The sequence below is a fragment of the Drosophila pseudoobscura genome, chromosome 2, assembly GCF_009870125.1.
Source record: "Drosophila pseudoobscura strain MV-25-SWS-2005 chromosome 2, UCI_Dpse_MV25, whole genome shotgun sequence".
Classification (NCBI taxonomy): Eukaryota; Metazoa; Arthropoda; class Insecta; order Diptera; family Drosophilidae; genus Drosophila; species Drosophila pseudoobscura.
Window position 1 is genome coordinate 30,195,157 of NC_046679.1, and position 21,135 is coordinate 30,216,291.

General features: G+C 43.5%; 4 protein-coding genes and 1 long non-coding RNA gene across 8 annotated transcripts; 3 read left to right on the plus strand and 2 right to left on the minus strand.

The window, feature by feature from the left end:
* The first annotated feature begins 66 nt into the window (after positions 1-66).
* LOC4803226 (synaptic vesicle glycoprotein 2B) lies at positions 67-19,855 on the plus strand. Of its 4 annotated transcripts, XM_033379713.1 has the most exons (9): positions 68-532; positions 595-773; positions 834-1,015; positions 1,073-1,429; positions 1,498-1,527; positions 19,022-19,106; positions 19,159-19,318; positions 19,376-19,503; positions 19,562-19,855. In XM_033379713.1, exons 1-9 carry the CDS (start codon positions 141-143, stop codon positions 19,615-19,617), a joined length of 1,569 nt encoding a protein of 522 aa, XP_033235604.1. In that variant the 5' UTR covers positions 68-140; the 3' UTR covers positions 19,618-19,855. The 4 variants fall into 4 exon arrangements, with proteins under 4 accessions (XP_033235607.1, XP_033235604.1, XP_001360002.3 ...); XM_001359965.4 differs by lacking the exons at positions 19,022-19,106; positions 19,159-19,318; positions 19,376-19,503; positions 19,562-19,855 and adding exons at positions 1,665-1,824; positions 1,882-2,009; positions 2,068-2,361 and having other exon boundaries at positions 1,498-1,612; XM_033379716.1 differs by lacking the exons at positions 19,376-19,503; positions 19,562-19,855 and having other exon boundaries at positions 67-532; positions 1,073-1,433; positions 19,159-19,312.
* Positions 7,733-8,754, minus strand: LOC117183972 (uncharacterized). The gene is made up of 3 exons (XM_033379728.1): positions 8,371-8,754; positions 8,002-8,189; positions 7,733-7,948 (listed from the first exon to the last, which is right to left on the minus strand). Exons 1-3 carry the CDS (start codon positions 8,396-8,398, stop codon positions 7,748-7,750), a joined length of 417 nt encoding a protein of 138 aa, XP_033235619.1. The 5' UTR covers positions 8,399-8,754; the 3' UTR covers positions 7,733-7,747.
* LOC117183974 (uncharacterized) lies at positions 10,230-11,069 on the minus strand. Its single transcript, XR_004469110.1, has 2 exons — positions 10,731-11,069; positions 10,230-10,653 (listed from the first exon to the last, which is right to left on the minus strand). It is a non-coding gene; the product is annotated as an uncharacterized lncRNA (long non-coding RNA).
* LOC117183968 (mediator of RNA polymerase II transcription subunit 7) lies at positions 13,982-15,028 on the plus strand. The gene is made up of 2 exons (XM_033379721.1): positions 13,982-14,442; positions 14,506-15,028. The coding sequence occupies exons 1-2, from the start codon at positions 14,113-14,115 to the stop codon at positions 14,836-14,838; spliced, it is 663 nt and encodes a 220-aa protein (XP_033235612.1). The 5' UTR covers positions 13,982-14,112; the 3' UTR covers positions 14,839-15,028.
* Positions 15,400-18,482, plus strand: LOC4803225 (synaptic vesicle glycoprotein 2B-like). Its single transcript, XM_001359964.4, has 9 exons — positions 15,400-15,836; positions 16,141-16,576; positions 16,637-16,815; positions 16,875-17,056; positions 17,119-17,502; positions 17,640-17,757; positions 17,820-17,979; positions 18,040-18,167; positions 18,231-18,482. The coding sequence occupies exons 1-9, from the start codon at positions 15,791-15,793 to the stop codon at positions 18,284-18,286; spliced, it is 1,689 nt and encodes a 562-aa protein (XP_001360001.3). The 5' UTR covers positions 15,400-15,790; the 3' UTR covers positions 18,287-18,482.
* Positions 19,856-21,135: the final 1,280 nt, after the last annotated feature.

A 21,135-nucleotide genomic window follows, 5' to 3' on the forward strand; every position in this document is an offset into this window, starting at 1 on the left:
TCCTCATCATGGGAACACTCAAGTGATTCTTGCCCCCTGATGTTGAAATGTGTTTCGTTATTTCTCTGATATCCAGGAGCTCTTGCCATTAGTTGTTAAAATTTACACATTTGCTGGATATTCCTATACATTCGTTATTGATGGCCGATTCCAAAAAGGACTTTGAACATACTGCAGCAGACTTTGAGACGGCCATTGCGGAATGCGGTTTCGGACTCTTCAATATCCTCATGCTGTTCTGTGCTCTTCCCTGCCTCATGGCCATGGTCTTCTCCGCCTCGGCGATGTCCTATGTGATGCCCACCGCTGAATGCGACCTTAAGCTGACGCCCCTGGACAAAGGTCTCCTCAATGCTGTCACCTTTGCGGGGATGATCATTTCGGCCATACCCTGGGGCTTCATAGCCGACACCATGGGTCGCCGCGTGGTCCTCATTTGGGGCGGCTGGATCGATGGCCTGTTCGTGCTGTGCGCCGCCCTCTGCCAGGACTCCACGCAGCTGATGGTCTTCAAGTTCTTGGATGGCCTAATGTACACTGAACCATTCATCGACTGCCCAATCGATTTGCTAATGAGTTCTCTCCTTCGAACAGCATTTGCGGCCCGTTTGCGGTGCTGGTCAGCTATCTGGCAGAGTTCCATGGCAAAAAGCATCGGCCCTATATCATGCTCTTTGTCGGTCTCTGCGTTTCCGCTTCGGCCACCTTTGTCCCGATACTCGCCTACCTCCTCCTGCCAGTGCACATCTTTTTCTCAGTGGGAAAAATGAACTGTGGGTATGGCCTCTCCTTCGAATGGAGCCTCGTTCTGAGTTCTTTCGTTTCTTTGGCAGTCCACACCTGGCAGATCTTCTTGATGGTCACTGCGTTGCCCAGCTTAACCAGCGGCTTGCTGCACATCTTTCTGCCCGAAAGTCCCAAGTTTCTGATGGCCCAAGGGAACTACAACAAAGCCCTGGAGTCCCTGCAGCGGATATACGCGATGAACAAGCGCCAGAAGCGCGAAACGTATCCTGTAAGAGATTGTCAAGGGTTTCTTAAAGTAAAACTCTAAGCACTGTCCTCTCCACAGGTGAAACATCTGACCGATGCCACGCCCGATCGCTCCGATGTCCTGGATCGACCGCGACAGCCCACCTCGCGATGGGAGCGCTTCAGCAGAGCAAAACTCAAGTTCTGGGAGGGCGTGGGGCAGCTGAAGCCCATGTTTTCCAGTCCCTATCTGTGCATTTCCCTGCAAGTCTACTGCCTGCACTTTTGCCAAATAATGTGCGTGAACTCTGTGCGCCTGTGGCTGCCACAGTTCTTTGCCACCATGCACACGTTCGAGCTGCAGGGCATCAACGACACCAGCATGTGCAACGTGCTGGAGCACAACTCCCAGGTGCGGAGCATGGACTCGGCGTCGATGCAGCGGGAATGCGACCTAGTAGGTAGGCTATCGATTGCCCCGGGCTACCAGGCTTTAAATCTAATCTAATCCCCCGAAACGAATAGCACCAGAACCCGGGCATCTACACGGACAACATCATTGTGGCAGCCGTCGGCGTCGTGGGTTTCGTGATCATCTTTCCCCTGATGCGCATACCCCTGGTGGCGAATCACATATTGAGTGGGTCCCCTCCCTTGATCCTCTACGGTCTCTAATCTTCTCTGCTCCACAGAGGTGTTCCTCTTCATATGCGTCTTCCTTGCGGGTAGTCTGTATTTCGCCAAAACCTCTCTGGTCACCATGATCATTGCCGCTGTTTATCTGACAATGATGGGTGTCTGTGCCACAACGATTATTGGCATATCTGTGATAATGTTTCCCACGCTAATGAGGTGCGTACATCCCCCACATCCCCACAAAGGCGGCTTAAATGATTTTCTCACCCACAGAACAATGGTTATATTGCTGATTATGACCTTTGGGCGACTGGGTTCGGTGGCTGGCAACATATTACTGCCGGTTTTCATGCAAATCAACTGCCCTGCCCCTTTCCTGTGGCTGGTGGCACTGATGAGCAGTGAGTACTAGTGCTTCTCTACTGTTTCTATACACCTAATTCCTACAACATTCAACAGTTGCGTTTATATTTTCGGTATTCCTGAAGGTCGATATAGAGCAATCACTGGCCTAAAAGTCTCCTCCTGCTGAGAAAACTTCTGCTGTTCTGGCCTTCGCTTTTCGCCCTGCGGAGGGGTCAGACGGGTCAGAGGATAACCGCAAATGCGAAATATGTATTAATCAACGCTATCGACTCTGCCATGCGGTTAATTCAACTTAATTACACTTTAATCACACGCAGACAGAAACAGAAAGTAACTTTGATTAATTTTTGCTGCTGTCTGAAAAGAAAAACTCCCCCTATATGCGTGTATGTGTATCTGGTTAATTATTCTTTTGCGGTCATCAATTAATTTGCACAATTTGAAAAAAAAAACAACACTTGCTTTGGTTGAAAAGACACTCCTTGATATATGATATTCCCCTTTTCCCACAATTAGTGCAACGCGCAACGCGGACATATGATACTCCCTTCTACTGAATGGAGCCCAGTTCTCATGCTATCAAAACAGAGCCAAGCGATAATTGACACATGTTGCTTTTGAGGTGGAGTTATACTTTCTTCGTTCTCCTTTTTCACGTCTACACGCAGAGAAAAAATCAGGGGGACACCTGTAACAGAGCAACAGCGCTGTTAGCATCCCAGGTTAACAGCCTGTTATCTCCGACGCCTCTCAGTTAACAGCCTGTTATCTCTGCCGGCTCTCAGTTAACAGCCTGTTATCGCTAGCGGCTCTCAGTTAACAGCCAGTTACAGCGCGCTCTGAGATCGCACACGATGTTATCACGATCCACACGATCCAGACGATCCACACGATCCTCACCATTCAAACGGCTCTCAGCCAGCCTTTGGCTTGTTCTGCTATTTATTTACCGAATGTTTATTGGCGTATTTTCTTTTTTCTCTTAGTGTAGGCTTTTCTTTTTTATTGTTTTATATTCATAGTTTTATCCTGGTTGTCGGGGTGCCTACCTTTCATCCCCCTCCCACTCGAAATAAATTTGCCTAAAAGTCTGCTTAATGCATAAATGTTTTACTAACATTTTTATCCACAATTCCCTTTGGGATTTTTTTTAGGGCTTCTATTTTCGCACACTCTATAAAAACCGCCAGGGAACAACAAATGCGCATAAATTTATCATAATAAACATGAATAAATCGCGGTGAATACTCCTCCCACCCCATTCGCCCCCAACAAATGTGCAGAAATATGTTTAGGGCGTAATGGGTGGCTCGTACGCTGAAAGGGGGCGGGGCCACAGAGTCATAAACTAAATGAAACTGAATCGTAAAAAAAACCTAAACATGGCAATGCATATAACACTCGTATGCGTGCGTGTGTGAGTGAGTTGGTCCTGGACCACAGAGTGGGGGGGGGCCTCTGCTCCTAGTTACATGTGTATTTGTCTATCTGTGAAAACTGGGGGAGGCCACGCCAAATGTCCAGTCATAATCACACAAAAGTGTAAATATCCACGCACGTATCAAGCTGGAGGGCAGGAGAGATGGAGGGTATTCCCAGGGGGAGTCAGACATACAACATTTGCAGACATTAGCAAACACAAAAATACAACAAACAGCGTTTCTAAGAGAGGGCTGTAACCGAGCTAACTGCTAGGCGATACCCTGTATTCAGAGAAGCCAAAGGCATAATGGGAAGACAAATATAATAGGGTATGGATGTATTGGGAGTTGTTGGGAGACATCAATAGGTTGTTCAATATCATTTCTATGAAAAATCACCAGAGAAAGGGATTTTGGGAATGCTATTACAACATATACAGATGCTAAGACACAGTGGGAGAGAGAGAGGAGTGTGCTTCACTCTTTTTCACTGTCTCTCAGCTAAATCCCCTACTCTCCTGCTCTCTTCTTTCCTTCCTTTGGTTGATTTAACACTTATAAGCTTCCATATCTATGCCACCCATATACCCCTCTATTCACTAGTACTCAGTACAGGGTACAATAACTACACACATACACCAAACCATACCATCGAAATCCTTCACATTCAGAGACCTTGAAGTGGAGTGGCCATTGTGCTCGTGTCTCGCGTCCCCTCTGGCACTCATTTGCAGGTCATTCATCATGACAACACGGTGCTTGAAATTTATTTCGTGGCAGCAGAAAAGCGGCAGCGTAACAAGTAAAAGAAGTAAACAAAGTTACAGCCAAAGGATAATAGAGTTAGGACACCCCCTTGATGTAACAAAACCATGATTTATTTATGGCAGATGCTAGCGACAGATCTGGCGCCAAAAGAGCATCAAGAGCCAAGGAGTTCCCGACAGGATATTGACCTCAGAGAGCACTCCGTGTCCTGTAAGGACACTAAAAATAATGTCCAGCATTCGGATATCTTTTGTACTCCAGGAATAGGCGGGCCATTCAAAAAGGTCTTCAGGTGATTTTTAAAAGAAAAAAAACAGAGAGACTGTTAGGTTGCCATAAAAGCTGCTGCAACATGTTGCCAAGGGATTAATGTTGCCGCCAGTTGTCCTCTCAACAGGTTGCGTGCTGCCCTGCCCGCCTTTAAGTGCGTGGCATGCCGCCCCCGCCTTCCTGCCACCAGTTGTACAGCGCTCAGTCGACGGCGGCACTTGCAGCACTAAAGAACGCGCGCACATAATACGAAAACAATAAACGAAACAACTGTTAACATCCGACGCCATTTTAAAGCTCTAACGGTCGGCTTGTGTGTCTGTGTGGGCCATAAAAAAGGGCCAACAAATTGCAAAGTGGTGCATAAAAAGTGCAGCGAATCAACAAAAGATTGCATTTAAAAATAAATTGTCAAAAAAAACGGAAAGGGTGAAAATATCAACAGATTTTAATCATAGAAAAAAGCAATGAAAGCAACTAAAAGAAATATTGAAAAAACGGAGAATTTTTATGAAATTAAAGTGATAAAAAGCTGGATTAAATCGAGCGGCATTATTGGATAAATATAATGTTTTTGTAATGGAATATGAGTTCGAGTGGTTTCCCAAAGAAAAAAGAGAAAAAGAAATACAATACAAAATTAATAAATTATTTAAAAAAAAGAGATTGAATGTGATTAATGTTTAAATTATGAATTAAATCCAGCTGAAACCAATATGGAAATTTAATCAACTCCTGAGACCTGAAATAATTAAGATATATCAAATATATTTTCGTGTGAATTTAAAAAGGTGTTTTTAAGCCGAAATGGAATTAATGGCATAATATATGAATTATTAAATATTTGATGTGAAGTGTGTATACGTAATATACTAATTGAATAACATTTCCCCTCGATACCATGGCGCCGCCTTGCCCCAGGCTGTGCAATGTGCAACGCCCCTCAAATTAAACGCCTCCAAGCCACTGATGTGGTGCTGGCCGGGCACAACCCGCGTGGAATCCTTTGAAAGACCTCCCACAAAAGAAATCCCCAGGACATTAACGGAAAGAGAGACAGAAAGGAGGAGTAATTACGGTGCATGGGCAACGACAAAAAGGTTTCTATGGCATTAGGTGTGTCATAAGTTGGCCAGGGATCAGCCAGTGCATTTAAGTACACACAAACGTGAGGGAGTCCTTGCGCAACATAAATACAGTCGCAGTCGCAGAGTCCTTAAGATGTCGGAGATTGTGGACACGGAGCTGCTGGTGAACTGCACCATCCTGGCGGTGCGGCGCTTCGAGCTCAACAGCATCGTGAATACCACGCTCCTGAATAGCTTCAATCGCACGGAGGTGGTCAGCCTGCTGGCGGGATTCATCGAGAACCGGGACAATCTCGAGAGCATCGACGAGGCAAAGTGAGTGGCAGAGCCCGCCGTCTTTTCATTAACTTATTTCCTGGTATTTTCCCCCCATCCCCCACCCCCACCCCCACACTTCTGGCTAACAAAGTTATGCAAATGAAACGGAAGAGTTGTCGCGTGCGGAGGGGGGGGGGGAGGGCTGAATGGAATAAAGGTTTCCCCCCCCATCACCAGACAGACAGTCGTCTGTGCTGCTGCTCATTATGGCACCTGGCAAAGGGACGTGCTCTGTCAGGATATCAAACAAGAGCTACAGATGATAGTTTTAATTGGGGTTCAAGTGTTTGCTTGGCATGGAATTCTGGTAAAATGTGGTAAAATGCAGCGTGTGCAATATACAATTTCCTAAGCTGCCACTTCAACTATTTCCAGCGTAATCTTATTACCAAATACTTGAGCCTTTGGCCCCAAACATTAAGCATTGAAAATTGCAATTTAATTGATGGTTTTGCCACTTGTGCATACTTATTGCCGACAGTCTAAAATATCTCCTCGTTTGGCACTCATTAAGGCGGCTTTTGAAATGTGAAAGGCTGAACGCCAGCGCAGAGCAGTACAATCTTTTGGTCATGGAAATATCCCTTAATCGGTGTAATTATTTTCGGCTGACCAAGAACTTAAACCGCTTTCCATGCCATTAATAATGCCATGCCAACGGGAACCATCCACAAAGTGAAAACCTTTAAAGGTTCTCCTCGAAAAACAAGCATAATAAATGTTCTTCACTTGTTATTCGAATCGAATTTGATACGTGTACGGGTTCGGCTCTGTTTTGGTCCTGGCTAATTAAGCTCTTAATTTGTTTTTCACATTCGAATGTTGCCTGTCGAAGGATGCTCTCTGAAAGTGGGTTGGGAGGTATGGAGCAGCCTTGGCAAATGAAAATTGAATTGCTTTGCAGAAAGGAGTGGAAATTAAATGCCTGTTTTGCAGTTTAAACTTTGACTTTTTCGAAATAATCAACTTCATAGACGAGGGGGCGTATACGTATTGTTGGATGTCGGAAAATTCTTTGGTTTTGACAGCTTTTCCGAAACTAAAGCAATCAATATTTGCTGCATTTTGAGTTTTCATTGCATGGAACAGACATCTGGTTATGGCTTTCACTACAAACGATTGCAATTAGTAAGTTTTTCCCTTCTGATTTCCCCCATTTGCTCTCTTGATGTCTGTGCAGGCGGCCCTCAAAGGCTTCCAATTAGAAGAGCATAAAACCACCTTTGAATCATGATTCCATTGAAGAATGTTCAACAATTATGAAACTACAATATCCATCATCATCATCGTACTTTCCTGGAACGGGAATCATCCAAAAAGACCATCCTTAAAGCCCACTCCCTGTACTGCTACATCCTTAAAGCCCCTCCTCTCTAGGGAGAGATCCCCCCACTGAATTCTCAGCTATTTTTATGTAATTATTCTGTTTGCATCGAGAAATAGCAAAGGGCCACCATAAGCCGTTGGGGCTTTGGGCGCAAAAATAGACACAAGAATTCCACTAATTGTTTTGTTCCGAAAGGCTCTGAAAAGGTGACAAAAAACAAAGAAAGAAAGCGGGAAAAGCCAGGGAGAGAACCTCACAAATAATTAAATTCAGACAAATGGAAAAAGAAACTTTGACAGAGAAAGAAAATGCCATTGGAAATGGTTTTTCGAAGAGCGTTGGGGATTTTATGAGGGGCAGGAGTTATAGTAAAAGGACATTTGTTTAACACGAACCGGCGTGTAGATCAAGTAAACAAATCGATAGAAAGGGGAAGCAAGAGAAACGCTGATAAGAGGTACAATTTCGCATCCGATAACGAAGAAACACCGCTGAAGCGGTCGTCTTTGAAGAGCACATGGAACCGGCCGGCAGCATCTACTTCTCTCCCTCTCTTCGCCCCACAAACACGCACGCGGTACTCACCCACTGGTATTCTTTTCACTGGCTTCGCGTTGCGCTGATGACATTGACTCGTTTATGTGCTCCGTGGTTTGGCCGATGTACTCCACGCGATCGGCATAGATCTTTCCCAACGACTGGATGGCACTGCCGCCACAACCCAGCGCAACACGACGCGGCACATTCCTGTCCTTGCAAAGCCGTAGCAGATGATTTCCGTACTGGGGAATACATTTTTATACACACAATTCTTGTATAATTGAATCATGCTTACATATTCCGTGGAGAGACGTAGGTCCGTGGAGTAGTCAGAGTTCTTACTGATCTCCTCGAGGAGCACCACCAGGATGGAGAGATCTGGCTGCTCCTCATATGCAACGATGCTCTTGGCGACATTTGTTGCAGGCCGTTGTCTAGCCACCTCTAAGACTTGCTCCCTCTGCTTTTTGGTGGAAGCGGGATCTATAGAGAATGTTAAAAATTAGATTTCCATTCATTCATTCAGCATTCAGCCATTCATAAGTATGGAAATAGCGCTGACTTAATCGGTGTTGATCGGTTTGTTTGTCTTTGGACCGGACCGAAACGCTATGGGCGGCGGCGCAGACAGTGGCGTCAGCATGAAACCACAGATGCAACTTACCGGATTCCTCAAACGGGTCCCCGTCCATTGCTTATGCCACAAAACTGTTTAATATTTTAACTTTTACGCGGTTTTCATTATGAGCGAGCATTCTGCGACAGGTTCCGTTGCTACTATTCCACACATAAACGCACTTACACATACGGACACTGAGACACGAGGAGGGAGTAGTTTACAAAATGGTGGAGGCACGCTTCACTTTGCGTGGGTGTCACACAGAAATCATAACAATTACACGACAAACTTATTTTCACTTTGATCCAATAACGACTGAGAACTGGTATATTTCTTATTTTACGATTTGGCGCGAATGAAAGGAAAATATTTTCCCATTCGCCAGATATATGTATATTGGATTGTGACCGCGGATTTATCGTGCGACCCTCAGAAATATATCGAAACATACCGCCTAATTTTCAAAATATACCGTAAATATACTGACGAATTCAAATTATATTTTACATATTCCTCGTTTTTGATATTCCATCGAATATTATTAGCTATAAAGAACATTTAGCCATACCATCATAATTTTATACGATTGATGAATCAATTTTCTATTTAACTGGTGTAATGCTTTTATTGCATTTTGCGTCATTTTGCGAAATAAGTCAAACAAAAAACAAGTAGCGAAATGGTCAATCAAAACAAACGAAAAGGGAAATTGGTCAATTTTCATATTCCATTGAATAATTCTGACTAACTAAATCTCTCAGCAATGCCCACAAAGTTTTATCCCATTGATGAATAAATTTTCTACACGATTGGATAGTTTTTAATCCTTGCTTTTATTGTATTTATTGTAAAAAAAGGTTTGACAAACATATTCACAATTCCATAACATCCATTTCCCCCAGGGTATATGTGCATGGAATGAGACTCATTTTTGTCAATCGGGTAAAAGAGGTCCTTACCCGATTCACGTTCGGTTATCGATACTATCGACTGGTTACGAGTGGTGCGCGCCAAATCTATCTTTTTTGAATGTGAGCGACGAGAATTTAAATGTTATCAACCGGGCCATTACCGATTCAACAAATACGACGATTCCCTCAATTTTGATCTTCCGTCGAATATCAGCTATATGGAAGATTTAGCCATGCCCACATAATTTTATACGATTGATGAATCAATTTTCTACTTGATTGACTTAATTTAAATAATAGCTTTTATTAGATTTCTATATAACGTTGAAAATGAAATTTAATAGATTGATGAAACTGGCAAAATATACCATTATATACCGATATACCGTCGGTATATGCGGTCACCGCATAGCGTCTTATGGGCGGTTGAAATGGCGAAGGTTGGCAGTGTATATTTTATTGTGCAAAACCGCATTTGGTCTTTGGTGGCGTTTGAAGTTTTTCGACGATCAAAAAAAGGGCAGTTCAAAAATCGTCTCGAGACCGGTGGGCCTCGACTTTGCGATGGCACCTGTGAGCCGGTGGTCGGCTTCAGGCTGGGCTGCTGGCGGCTGGGAGTAAGACTGGGCCTGGCGGTACTCTGGCTCTTGCTCTTGCAGGCGCGCGGCGGCATTTGGCGCCGAACCACAGTCGCGGTTGCCACCGGTCCTGCATCCCCCGTTATACTCCCAGCTGAAAAGAGACGAAATGAGAAATGATTTACGACTGTCCGATGGCCGCAGAACCGAGTACTTCCTTTACCTTTAGCGTTTCCTTCAATTTTTTTTATTTGCAGGCATTTATTTTTATCTTTTTCCGGCTTTTCCGTCTCCTGGGTAAACCTTTGGACTTCTCAAACGAGCAACGAGCAAACGAGTCGATGAAAACTAACTGAGAAAGTAGAGACAGCCCGAGACTGGAAGAGGTTCAGAGTGGGCTTTGCTACAATCTTTAGCGCTGCTGCTGACTCGGTACGGATTTGGGGCAGACTGAAAAGGATCTTCAGCTGGGCCTTGAGTATCAGCCTCTTGTTTTGGAAACGCTCACGGAGGGCGTTCCATGCGGACGCGAAACCCTCGTTCGTAAGTGGAGCCTGTGCCACTATGTCGTGGGCTTCACCGCTGGTCTTTTTGTTGAGGTGGAACAGTTTTTCCACTGGAGCCAACCTTGGGTTTTCTATGTAGATGGCGGTGAACAGGTCTCGGAACGTGGGTAACTGCTGGTAGTCCCCACTGAAAACTTCAGTGTCACATGGAGGGAGGCGGCAACCGTAAGTGAAATGAAGTGAGCCGCTGACACTACGGAGGTTCGATGGTAAAAGAGTGTATTTTTTTAGTTTTGGAATTGTAATGATGAAGCTCTCACAATATTAACGGCGCTGCCCGTGTCGAACATAGCGGAAAAAATATTTTTATAAGTTTTGCGTTTTAGATCAGTGTAAAAATATACTCCTACCTGGTCAAACTGCATTTTCTTTGCACTTTAAGAAGCCTCCAGAACTAATCATTGTTCGAAGAGCCGCGGCCACACTATGGCTAAACACTTGATTGGCAGCTTTGACCTTCAAAGCTATTTGGATATATGTATATGCTTTGTTGCTATTTTCGGGCAGAGTCGCGTTGAATTTCTGGAATCGATTTCATAAAGTTCTTCGACTATTTTCCATAAAACAACGACATCAGGGGTATAAAGATTTATATTTCGGACAATGTTCCTTAGCGAGTTAATCATATGTGGAACATCGTAAATCGCAAATATTTCTTTATCTTGAACTTTAAAGCTGGGGTTCTTAATGTCGACTCCCAGTCTTCTGAAACCAGCTCTATTATTTGAGCCCTGGTCGCAAAGCTTTGTGCTTGTTCAATATTAGCCGTCACTTTATTTAAAAGGGCTTCGTGTTTTAAACCATTTATACCAGCAGTTACAGTATAACTTAAAACGTATTTCCAGTTTTCAAATAGGCCTCTTATCATGAAAACACAGACTTGCTGCCCTAAAAGGCTTTTTGTATTTTGGCCATCATTTTTGTAGCCTTGAATTTCATCGATTGCAATATTATAATGAAGAGCTCGTTTAATCTTAATTTCCTCAAATAAAATTACTACTTCTTTTCCCTTAGAACTCATTCCATCAAAAATTGTCTATAAATTGCTGAGTAAATCAGGATTAAATCCTGGCCTCATGTTTTTCAGCACAGCCCATCGCGCTAACGTGCGTTTTGATGGCAGTTTTAAATTTAGAACATCTCGAAGATATTCATAAGTCCTTGACGAGTAAAAGTTAATATTTTTCGCAATTACTTTTTCTGCGGGGCTATGATGCATATCGTTTTTGCCTCCGCAGAAACATGAGTCATCTTGGCTATTATGGGAATAATATTTGGTTTTAAGTGAGTTGTTTTGATTCTGTAACGCCTATTCCTGCGATATACAACCCTTTTTAAGGCAAAAAATCGATCTTTCAATTTTTTAAAGCCATTCTCTCTTTTTTTTTGGTCAGCCATTAGTTCATAATATTAATGGGGAATAAACACAACGTACCAGCGGAAAAACGAATCACTTGTCTTTCTCACAAGCTTCGCGCGCGCTTTTTGTCTATCCATCATTCCACGCATTCATACTCACACACACTTACGAGCCCTTTAAGAGTACTAACACTTTTCTAAGAACCTTGCCACCAAGACATCAAGACAACAGTAATTTTGAAAACCCTCATGCAATATACGAATATAATAAACTTTAATATTTATGTACATAAGATATTTTATAATTGAATTAGAAAATTTATGGGTATTGTCCATGAGAGTATTCAAGGTGCGACCGGCATCTAAATTTTTGCTTTGCAGATTCCCGTCGGAAAGCGCGCGATTGACAATTGATTTGAAATATATGTAAAACCAATTCCATTTATATTTATGCATATTTATTTAAGTATATATATATTTTTTCTTATATTGTATATTTAGATACATCATTGTTTTAGTTATAATAAACAAAAAAGTCGAGAGCCGACGGCGTTTGCATAATTTGTATAATTTATAATAATCCTGTTTGAAATAAGGAAATAAATGTGTAATTATATTATTGTAATATTTTATATTTTGTGGTATAAATCAAACAAATAACAGCTTTTATTTTATTTCCCGCGCCCTAGTGTACCATACCCCCACCCCCTGCCCATTCTTCATTTATTTTGTGGCGGTAGGTCAGACCATCAAAAGACCCAAAACAAGAACCAAACTCAAATTTCAGTTATAGCGGCCAGCAATAGTAAACACACACACGCAAAGTACGTGAGAATGCATGTGCACCCATACACTAAAACATGCTGGTGGCAAAACAGATCAGACCTGAGAGAGTTCAAAAAATCTGAAAAAACATACAATCACATATTTTTGTCGAAACATATTGCGTGTGTACTAACACATGCAAAGATGTTCTCTCTGCGCTCTCTCTCTCATGATGACGTCACTCTGGGGTACGGATAGCGCAAGCCGGTGTGTGACACTTTCGTTGTATCACTAACCATACAGTATATAGATGTGCCAGTTCATACAACGAAATTGTCACACACCGACTTGCGCTATCCGTACCCCAGAGTGACGTCATCATGAGAGATAGAGCGCAGAGAGAACATCTTTGCATGTGTTAGTACACACGCAATATGTTTCGACAAAAATATGTGATTGTATGTTTTTTCAGATTTTTTGAACTCTTTCAGGTCTGGTTCTGTTTTGCCACCAGCATGTTTTAGTGTATGGGTGCACATGCATTAATGCATGTACTTTGCGTGTGTGTGTTTAGTATTGCTGGCCGCTAGAACTGAAATTTGAGTTTGGTTCTTGTTTCGGGTCTTTTGATGGACTGACCTACCGCCACAAAATAAATGAAGAATGGGCAGGGGGTGGGGGTATGGTACACTAGGGCGCGGGAAACAAAATAAAAGCTGTTATTTGTTTCATTTATACCACAAAATATAAAATATTACAATAATATATTTACACATTTATTTCCTTATTAAAAACACACACACGCAAAGTACATGCATTAATGCATGTGCACCCATACACTAAAACATGCTGGTGGCAAAACAGAACCAGACCTGAAAGAGTTCAAAAAATCTGAAAAAACATACAATCACATATTTTTGTCGAAACATATTGCGTGTGTACTAACACATGCAAAGATGTTCTCTCTGCGCTCTATCTCTCATGATGACGTCACTCTGGGGTACGGATAGCGCAAGTCGGTGTGTGACAATTTCGTTGTATGAACTGGCACATCTATATACTGTATGGTTAGTGGTTGTATGAACTGGCACATCTATATACTGTATGGTTAGTGGTTATACCGATATATCTAAATATATATTGAGAATCGGTATTTTTAGTGTGTTTTCGGTATTTGGTATTTCGGTACCCGCTGGCACTAGGGATTTATGCAGTCAATCTATTTCATCAATCTATTAAATTTAATTTTCAATGAAATCCAATTAAAGCAAGTATTAAGAATAAGCCTGTCAATTAGAAAATAGATTCACTAATCGGATACAATTATGTGGGCATGGCTAAATGTTTCATCTAGCTAGTAATATTCGACGGAAGATCAAAATCGGGGAATATGTAAAATATAACTTGAATTTGTTAGTATATTTACGGTATATTTCGAAATTGAGACGGTATATTTCGGTATATTTCTGAGAGTCGATTTATGTGGAGACAGAAAATGGTCACATTGACAAAAACAAAAGACTGCACAAATTGCTCGGGGAAATTTTGAAAATTCGGGATAAACAGATATAAGGAATAGGACTCTCTCTACTCTTTTTACCGCTCAGAATGTCAACCCAAGAGACCCAGGTATCCAGCCTGCCGATGCCGCCGGAGCGGTACATCAGCAACTACACGGAGGAGAACATACGCCGCAATCGCGCACCACGTCCACCGCTGCCCCCCTCGCAGCACGAAGTTTACAGTATGTTCGGCATCCAGTACAACAATGACGAGATGATACGCTCCCTGGAGTCGCAGAACATCAAGCGCCTGATACCCATACACTTTGACCGTCGCAAGGAGCTGAAAAAGTTGAACCACTCGCTGCTGGTCAATTTTCTGGATCTGATAGACTTCCTCATCCTCAATCCCGACAGTCCCCGGCGAACAGAGAAGGTGAGTTGGCACCAGAACCAAGCAAATCCATGGATTAATCTTGATAAATGAACCCCTTTGCAGATAGATGACCTCAGCCTGCTGTTCGTCAACATGCATCACCTGTTGAACGAGTTTCGGCCGCATCAGGCCCGTGAAACGCTGCGCGTGATGATGGAAATGCAGAAGCGTCAGCGTGTGGAGACCGCCACCCGTTTTCAGAAGCACTTGGAGCGTGTGCGGGACATCGTAAACAGCGCCTTTTCCGCCCTGCCCGTCCTGTGCGACGACGATGAGAAGGGCAATGCCAAAGTCAAGTCGGAAGTGGATCCCCTCGAATCGAATGCGGCGGCCAAGAACGATCCGAGCTATCAGCATGATCGCATGATGTGCAAGCTGGTGGATGGCATCGAATGAGATTGCAGGCCAGAATGATGATTGAAGGAATACTGGTCATTGTGAATGGCACGAAGTTATAGCACCCATATTTATAGCATCTTATAGACCCCTAAGAATAAAGTACATAGTTTTTGTTTTGTGATGATAATCGTATATTACATGCCTTGCGATTAATTCCTGCAACTAAAGATTCTTCCATTCACATTGATTGAAACTGTTTAGTAATTCGAGTGATACATTTTACGAGAGATCATATCACTTCTCTGTCGTGTGGCGGCGTATCTTAAGATAAGGGGTGTGTATCTCTACAGATTTCACCACCGAAATGACGTAGCCAATGAAACGTGATATTGTTTTAGAAAGGGATAATCATGGATATATAAGAGAACATTATTTGAGGCAGCCTCCCTCGAAAAGTGTTCCGGTTGCTACCTACCTCATAGTCTTATCACCAGTACAGCGCGTTACATTATAATATAACCATAGACTAAGATTTCAGAATGGATATCTCTAACGATTAGGAAACCCTTAGAAAAATGTGGAATAAAGAAAGTTTAAGTGAAGTGAAGTGCTTCTTCATGATAAATCGATATATAGTTTTCCAACGCACTGTACTTGTCTCCCTCTATGACAACGTGTTCCCTCCGGATAAAGATAAAGTTTTATGTGTTTATTACCTTCTTTAGGCTGTAATTCTAGGCGATAAGAGATGTGTAGATGAATCTTCAGGTTTTATTGAGACAAATCCCGATAAAAGCAGCTACCATTCGTACGAGCAGATCATTTACCGCGCAGCAGTGCAGCAAGTGGCATCATCCGTGAAGTGGGATCTTCTCTACGACCTCTGAGATTAATTGTGATAGTGCTTTTCAATTAAGAACTCATACATCGTATTAATTGAACAATTGAGAACATTCAAGTGCAGCTTAATAAGAAATTCATACAGTGATCGGCAGATATACGCATAAAGATGTCGGAAAAGTATATTGAACGTGTGGATCCAGCGAAAAGTAAAGGTAAATCCTTAAATCGAATGGAACAAGCCCAAAATATCAAAGGAACTAGTGAAAATAAATTGTGAGCTAAATATAAAATGCCAATTCATCATAGATTTTGTTTTTAAAAGTGATTGGAACTCTCTATTACACGTTCCAAAACAATATGGTGGTATAAAACCTATACAATGATCCGATTGTGAAGAGTACTGCTTGGGAACTAGTGTTATCAAAGTGCTCCCCTAATCTCAAAGAAGGGAGAGATTGTCCCGTCCCCAACCATAAAGTGCAATTAAAGCAAGTGTATAAATCTTTTGGGTTACAGAACCAGACGTGGATAACGACACGGATGGTGATTCGAACAGCACGGCTGAGGCCTCACCCACGCCCAAAGAGGATGCACCAGCGGACTTCGATAAGGCCATCGAGGCGGCTGGCTTCGGGATCTTCAATCTTCTGCTGCTCTTCGTTTCGATACCCGCCCAGAGTGCGGCCATTTTCGAGTCCAGTTCCATGTCGTTTATCCTGCCGGTGGCCGAGTGCGATCTCCGTCTGACTCTCGAGGACAAGGGTGTCCTGAATGCGGTGGCCTATGCCGGCATGACCATATCGGCCATTGCCTGGGGCTATTTGGCCGACACCAAAGGACGTAAGAAGATACTCTACTGGGGCTACCTGATCGATGCCGTTTGTGTCTTTGGCAGTGCGCTCAGTCAGAACTTTATGATGCTGGTGGTCTTCAAGTTTCTCGGTGGATTAGTGTAGGTTTCCATGATCCATTCTTTGTGGTTTTTACTGAAAGAAATCCATTCTTTTAATAGGGTAAATGGTCCCGCAGCTGTTCTGTTTACCTACCTGACGGAGATGCATGGACCCAAGCACAGATCTTCAGTTCTAATGATAGTTGGGATGGTTACATCCACGGCAACCGTCTCACTGCCTCTGCTGGCCTGGGGCATCTTTCCCAGGGACTGGGACTTTGAAATCGTGGGTCTCACAAGTAAGTTGTATCCCCGGCGTATCCTTAAACACTACTAATTCTGATGTTCACATGTATAGTTCACAGTTGGCAAATCTTTTTGTTTGTCTTGGGCATCCCAAGTCTTGTGAGTGGTTTGATATTTTGTGCCATGCCAGAGAGTCCACGCTTTCTGATGGCCCAAGGACGCACGGAGGAGGCTTTGCAGGCCTTCCAGCATATCTATCATGTGAATACACGCAAGCCCAAGGATACCTATCCAGTGAGTATCCTCAAACCAGAGAAGAAAAAGCCTATAGCGGCTTAAACTCTTCTTTTTTGCAGATCAAGGTACTCGTGCAAGAGGCGCCCAATCGCAAGGCCAACCAGGACGAGGTCATCTACACCATTGAGGAGAAAACCGGCGAGAAAGTGCCGCAGAAGCCTCAGTCGCGCACTCTGATGGAGAGTCTCCGCGCTGGCTTTGGCCAAATGAAGCCTCTGGCTCACAAGCCCCTGCTCAGCCTCTCCCTGCTGCTGTACATCATGCAATTCAGCATCTTCCTGGGCATGAACACCATTCGTTTGTGGCTGCCGCAGCTGTTTGCCTCCATGGCGGAGTACGAGGCGGAGTTCAGTGGGGCCACTGCCAGCATGTGCACCATTCTCGAGTTTAGCGTCAATAAAACAGCTGAGACTGCCTTAGATTATGCCAATGCCTGTTCCGAGGTAAGATCTATCTTCCATCTCTGCGCTAGATAAGTCTTATCTGTCAGTTAACTTTATGTCCAATCATCGTGAGAGTGACGTAAACCTTTCTCTATCTTTATCTAACTCTCGTCTCCCATCTGTGATCTGTCTTGCAGCCAAAGGAGATTTCCATGGACATGTATATAAACAACATCATTGTCTCGGCCTGCGGCTTCGTTGGTTACTTCTTTGCGGGTGGCCTTCTGAAGGCATTAGGCCCCAAACGTCTGATGAGTAAGTATTTCTACACATTTATTTATTCCTTATATTATTGATTGAGGATTTTCTGCCTTCAGCCTATGGTCTGTATCTTTCTGGAGCATTTGGCATGGTGCTTTACTTCTCGGTCAGCAGCATGATGACTCTTTTCGTCTCTGCCACATTTCTGACCATCACCGGCATAGCAGTCTCCTCTCTGTTGGGTGCAGTGGTGGCCCTATTTCCCACCCAACTCAGGTGAGTGTTCCCCTTACAATCTGTTGTCTGTAATCTCTATAGAGATTTGTTTCCCTTCAGAACTGTTGTCGTGGCCATAGCCATGATGTGCGGCCGCTTTGGTGCCTTGTCGGGTAATCTGCTCTTTCCGGTCTTCATTCAGATCGGTTGTTTGCCTCCCTTTATAATGGTATCATCGGTGCTGCTGTGTAAGTTTTCCACTTGAGATTACGTCTTCCCAGATATGGGTCTATCTCTCTTTCTTCTTTCAGTGGCTGGCACACTCTCCATATTCGTGCCCAATCCGGCAAAGGCTGCCTTTTCTTAAGGAATTGTGTTTAAATTATGGTTTAAGGACACATCAAGTGGTTGAAGCTGCCACTGAATTGTAACTTAATCTTAGGAAAATTTAGTTGTACAAATTAGCAATTATTGGGGGCTTAAGACAATGTCTGTAACTATTTATATTTACCTTAGGAAAACCCGTTCAAATATACATACATACATATGTATTTATCTGCATACTCGTATCGTATCTTTATTGCTTTGTTCAGTGAAAGGATGTGCTGGTTGGGCCAGGACAAAGGCAAGCCTTCGACATGCAAATCTCATTAACACCAATTAAGTGGAAGCCAACAGGCAACAGGCAGTGGGGCGGGACAGGCACTGTGGCAGGGCAGGCAGTGCTGGTGTGGCAGTCAGGTGTGTGGCTCTCTTACTGGGAAAACATCGAGTGGAAGATGGAAATTAGTGATGCCTGAATCAACTAATCCGACGGCAGGCCCTCCTTAAGTGGCAGCGATTTATTAGATTGCTCGCTCCGATGATTCGTGAGGGCAGATCCTCATCATGGGAACACTCAAGTGATTCTTGCCCCCTGATGTTGAAATGTGTTTCGTTATTTCTCTGATATCCAGGAGCTCTTGCCATTAGTTGTTAAAATTTACACATTTGCTGGATATCCTATACATTCGTTATTGATGGCCGATTCAAAAAGGACTTTGAACATACTGCAGCAGACTTTGAGACGGCCATTGCGGAATGCGGTTTCGGACTCTTCAACATCATTGTGGCAGCCGTCGGCGTCGTGGGTTTCGTGATCATCTTTCCCCTGATGCGCATACCCCTGGTGGCGAATCACATATTGAGTGGGTCCCCTCCCTTGATCCTCTACGGTCTCTAATCTTCTCTGCTCCACAGAGGTGTTCCTCTTCATATGCGTCTTCCTTGCGGGTAGTCTGTATTTCGCCAAAACCTCTCTGGTCACCATGATCATTGCCGCTGTTTATCTGACAATGATGGGTGTCTGTGCCACAACGATTATTGGCATATCTGTGATAATGTTTCCCACGCTAATGAGGTGCGTACATCCCCCACATCCCCACAAAGGCGGCTTAAATGATTTTCTCACCCACAGAACAATGGTTATATTGCTGATTATGACCTTTGGGCGACTGGGTTCGGTGGCTGGCAACATATTACTGCCGGTTTTCATGCAAATCAACTGCCCTGCCCCTTTCCTGTGGCTGGTGGCACTGATGAGCAGTGAGTACTAGTGCTTCTCTACTGTTTCTATACACCTAATTCCTACAACATTCAACAGTTGCGTTTATATTTTCGGTATTCCTGAAGGTCGATATAGAGCAATCACTGGCCTAAAAGTCTCCTCCTGCTGAGAAAACTTCTGCTGTTCTGGCCTTCGCTTTTCGCCCTGCGGAGGGGTCAGACGGGTCAGAGGATAACCGCAAATGCGAAATATGTATTAATCAACGCTATCGACTCTGCCATGCGGTTAATTCAACTTAATTACACTTTAATCACACGCAGACAGAAACAGAAAGTAACTTTGATTAATTTTTGCTGCTGTCTGAAAAGAAAAACTCCCCCTATATGCGTGTATGTGTATCTGGTTAATTATTCTTTTGCGGTCATCAATTAATTTGCACAATTTGAAAAAAAAAAACAACACTTGCTTTGGTTGAAAAGACACTCCTTGATATATGATATTCCCCTTTTCCCACAATTAGTGCAACGCGCAACGCGGACATATGATACTCCCTTCTACTGAATGGAGCCCAGTTCTCATGCTATCAAAACAGAGCCAAGCGATAATTGACACATGTTGCTTTTGAGGTGGAGTTATACTTTCTTCGTTCTCCTTTTTCACGTCTACACGCAGAGAAAAAATCAGGGGGACACCTGTAACAGAGCAACAGCGCTGTTAGCATCCCAGGTTAACAGCCTGTTATCTCCGACGCCTCTCAGTTAACAGCCTGTTATCTCTGCCGGCTCTCAGTTAACAGCCTGTTATCGCTAGCGGCTCTCAGTTAACAGCCAGTTACAGCGCGCTCTGAGATCGCACACGATGTTATCACGATCCACACGATCCAGACGATCCACACGATCCTCACCATTCAAACGGCTCTCAGCCAGCCTTTGGCTTGTTCTGCTATTTATTTACCGAATGTTTATTGGCGTATTTTCTTTTTTCTCTTAGTGTAGGCTTTTCTTTTTTATTGTTTTATATTCATAGTTTTATCCTGGTTGTCGGGGTGCCTACCTTTCATCCCCCTCCCACTCGAAATAAATTTGCCTAAAAGTCTGCTTAATGCATAAATGTTTTACTAACATTTTTATCCACAATTCCCTTTGGGATTTTTTTTAGGGCTTCTATTTTCGCACACTCTATAAAAACCGCCAGGGAACAACAAATGCGCATAAATTTATCATAATAAACATGAATAAATCGCGGTGAATACTCCTCCCACCCCATTCGCCCCCAACAAATGTGCAGAAATATGTTTAGGGCGTAATGGGTGGCTCGTACGCTGAAAGGGGGCGGGGCCACAGAGTCATAAACTAAATGAAACTGAATCGTAAAAAAAACCTAAACATGGCAATGCATATAACACTCGTATGCGTGCGTGTGTGAGTGAGTTGGTCCTGGACCACAGAGTGGGGGGGGGCCTCTGCTCCTAGTTACATGTGTATTTGTCTATCTGTGAAAACTGGGGGAGGCCACGCCAAATGTCCAGTCATAATCACACAAAAGTGTAAATATCCACGCACGTATCAAGCTGGAGGGCAGGAGAGATGGAGGGTATTCCCAGGGGGAGTCAGACATACAACATTTGCAGACATTAGCAAACACAAAAATACAACAAACAGCGTTTCTAA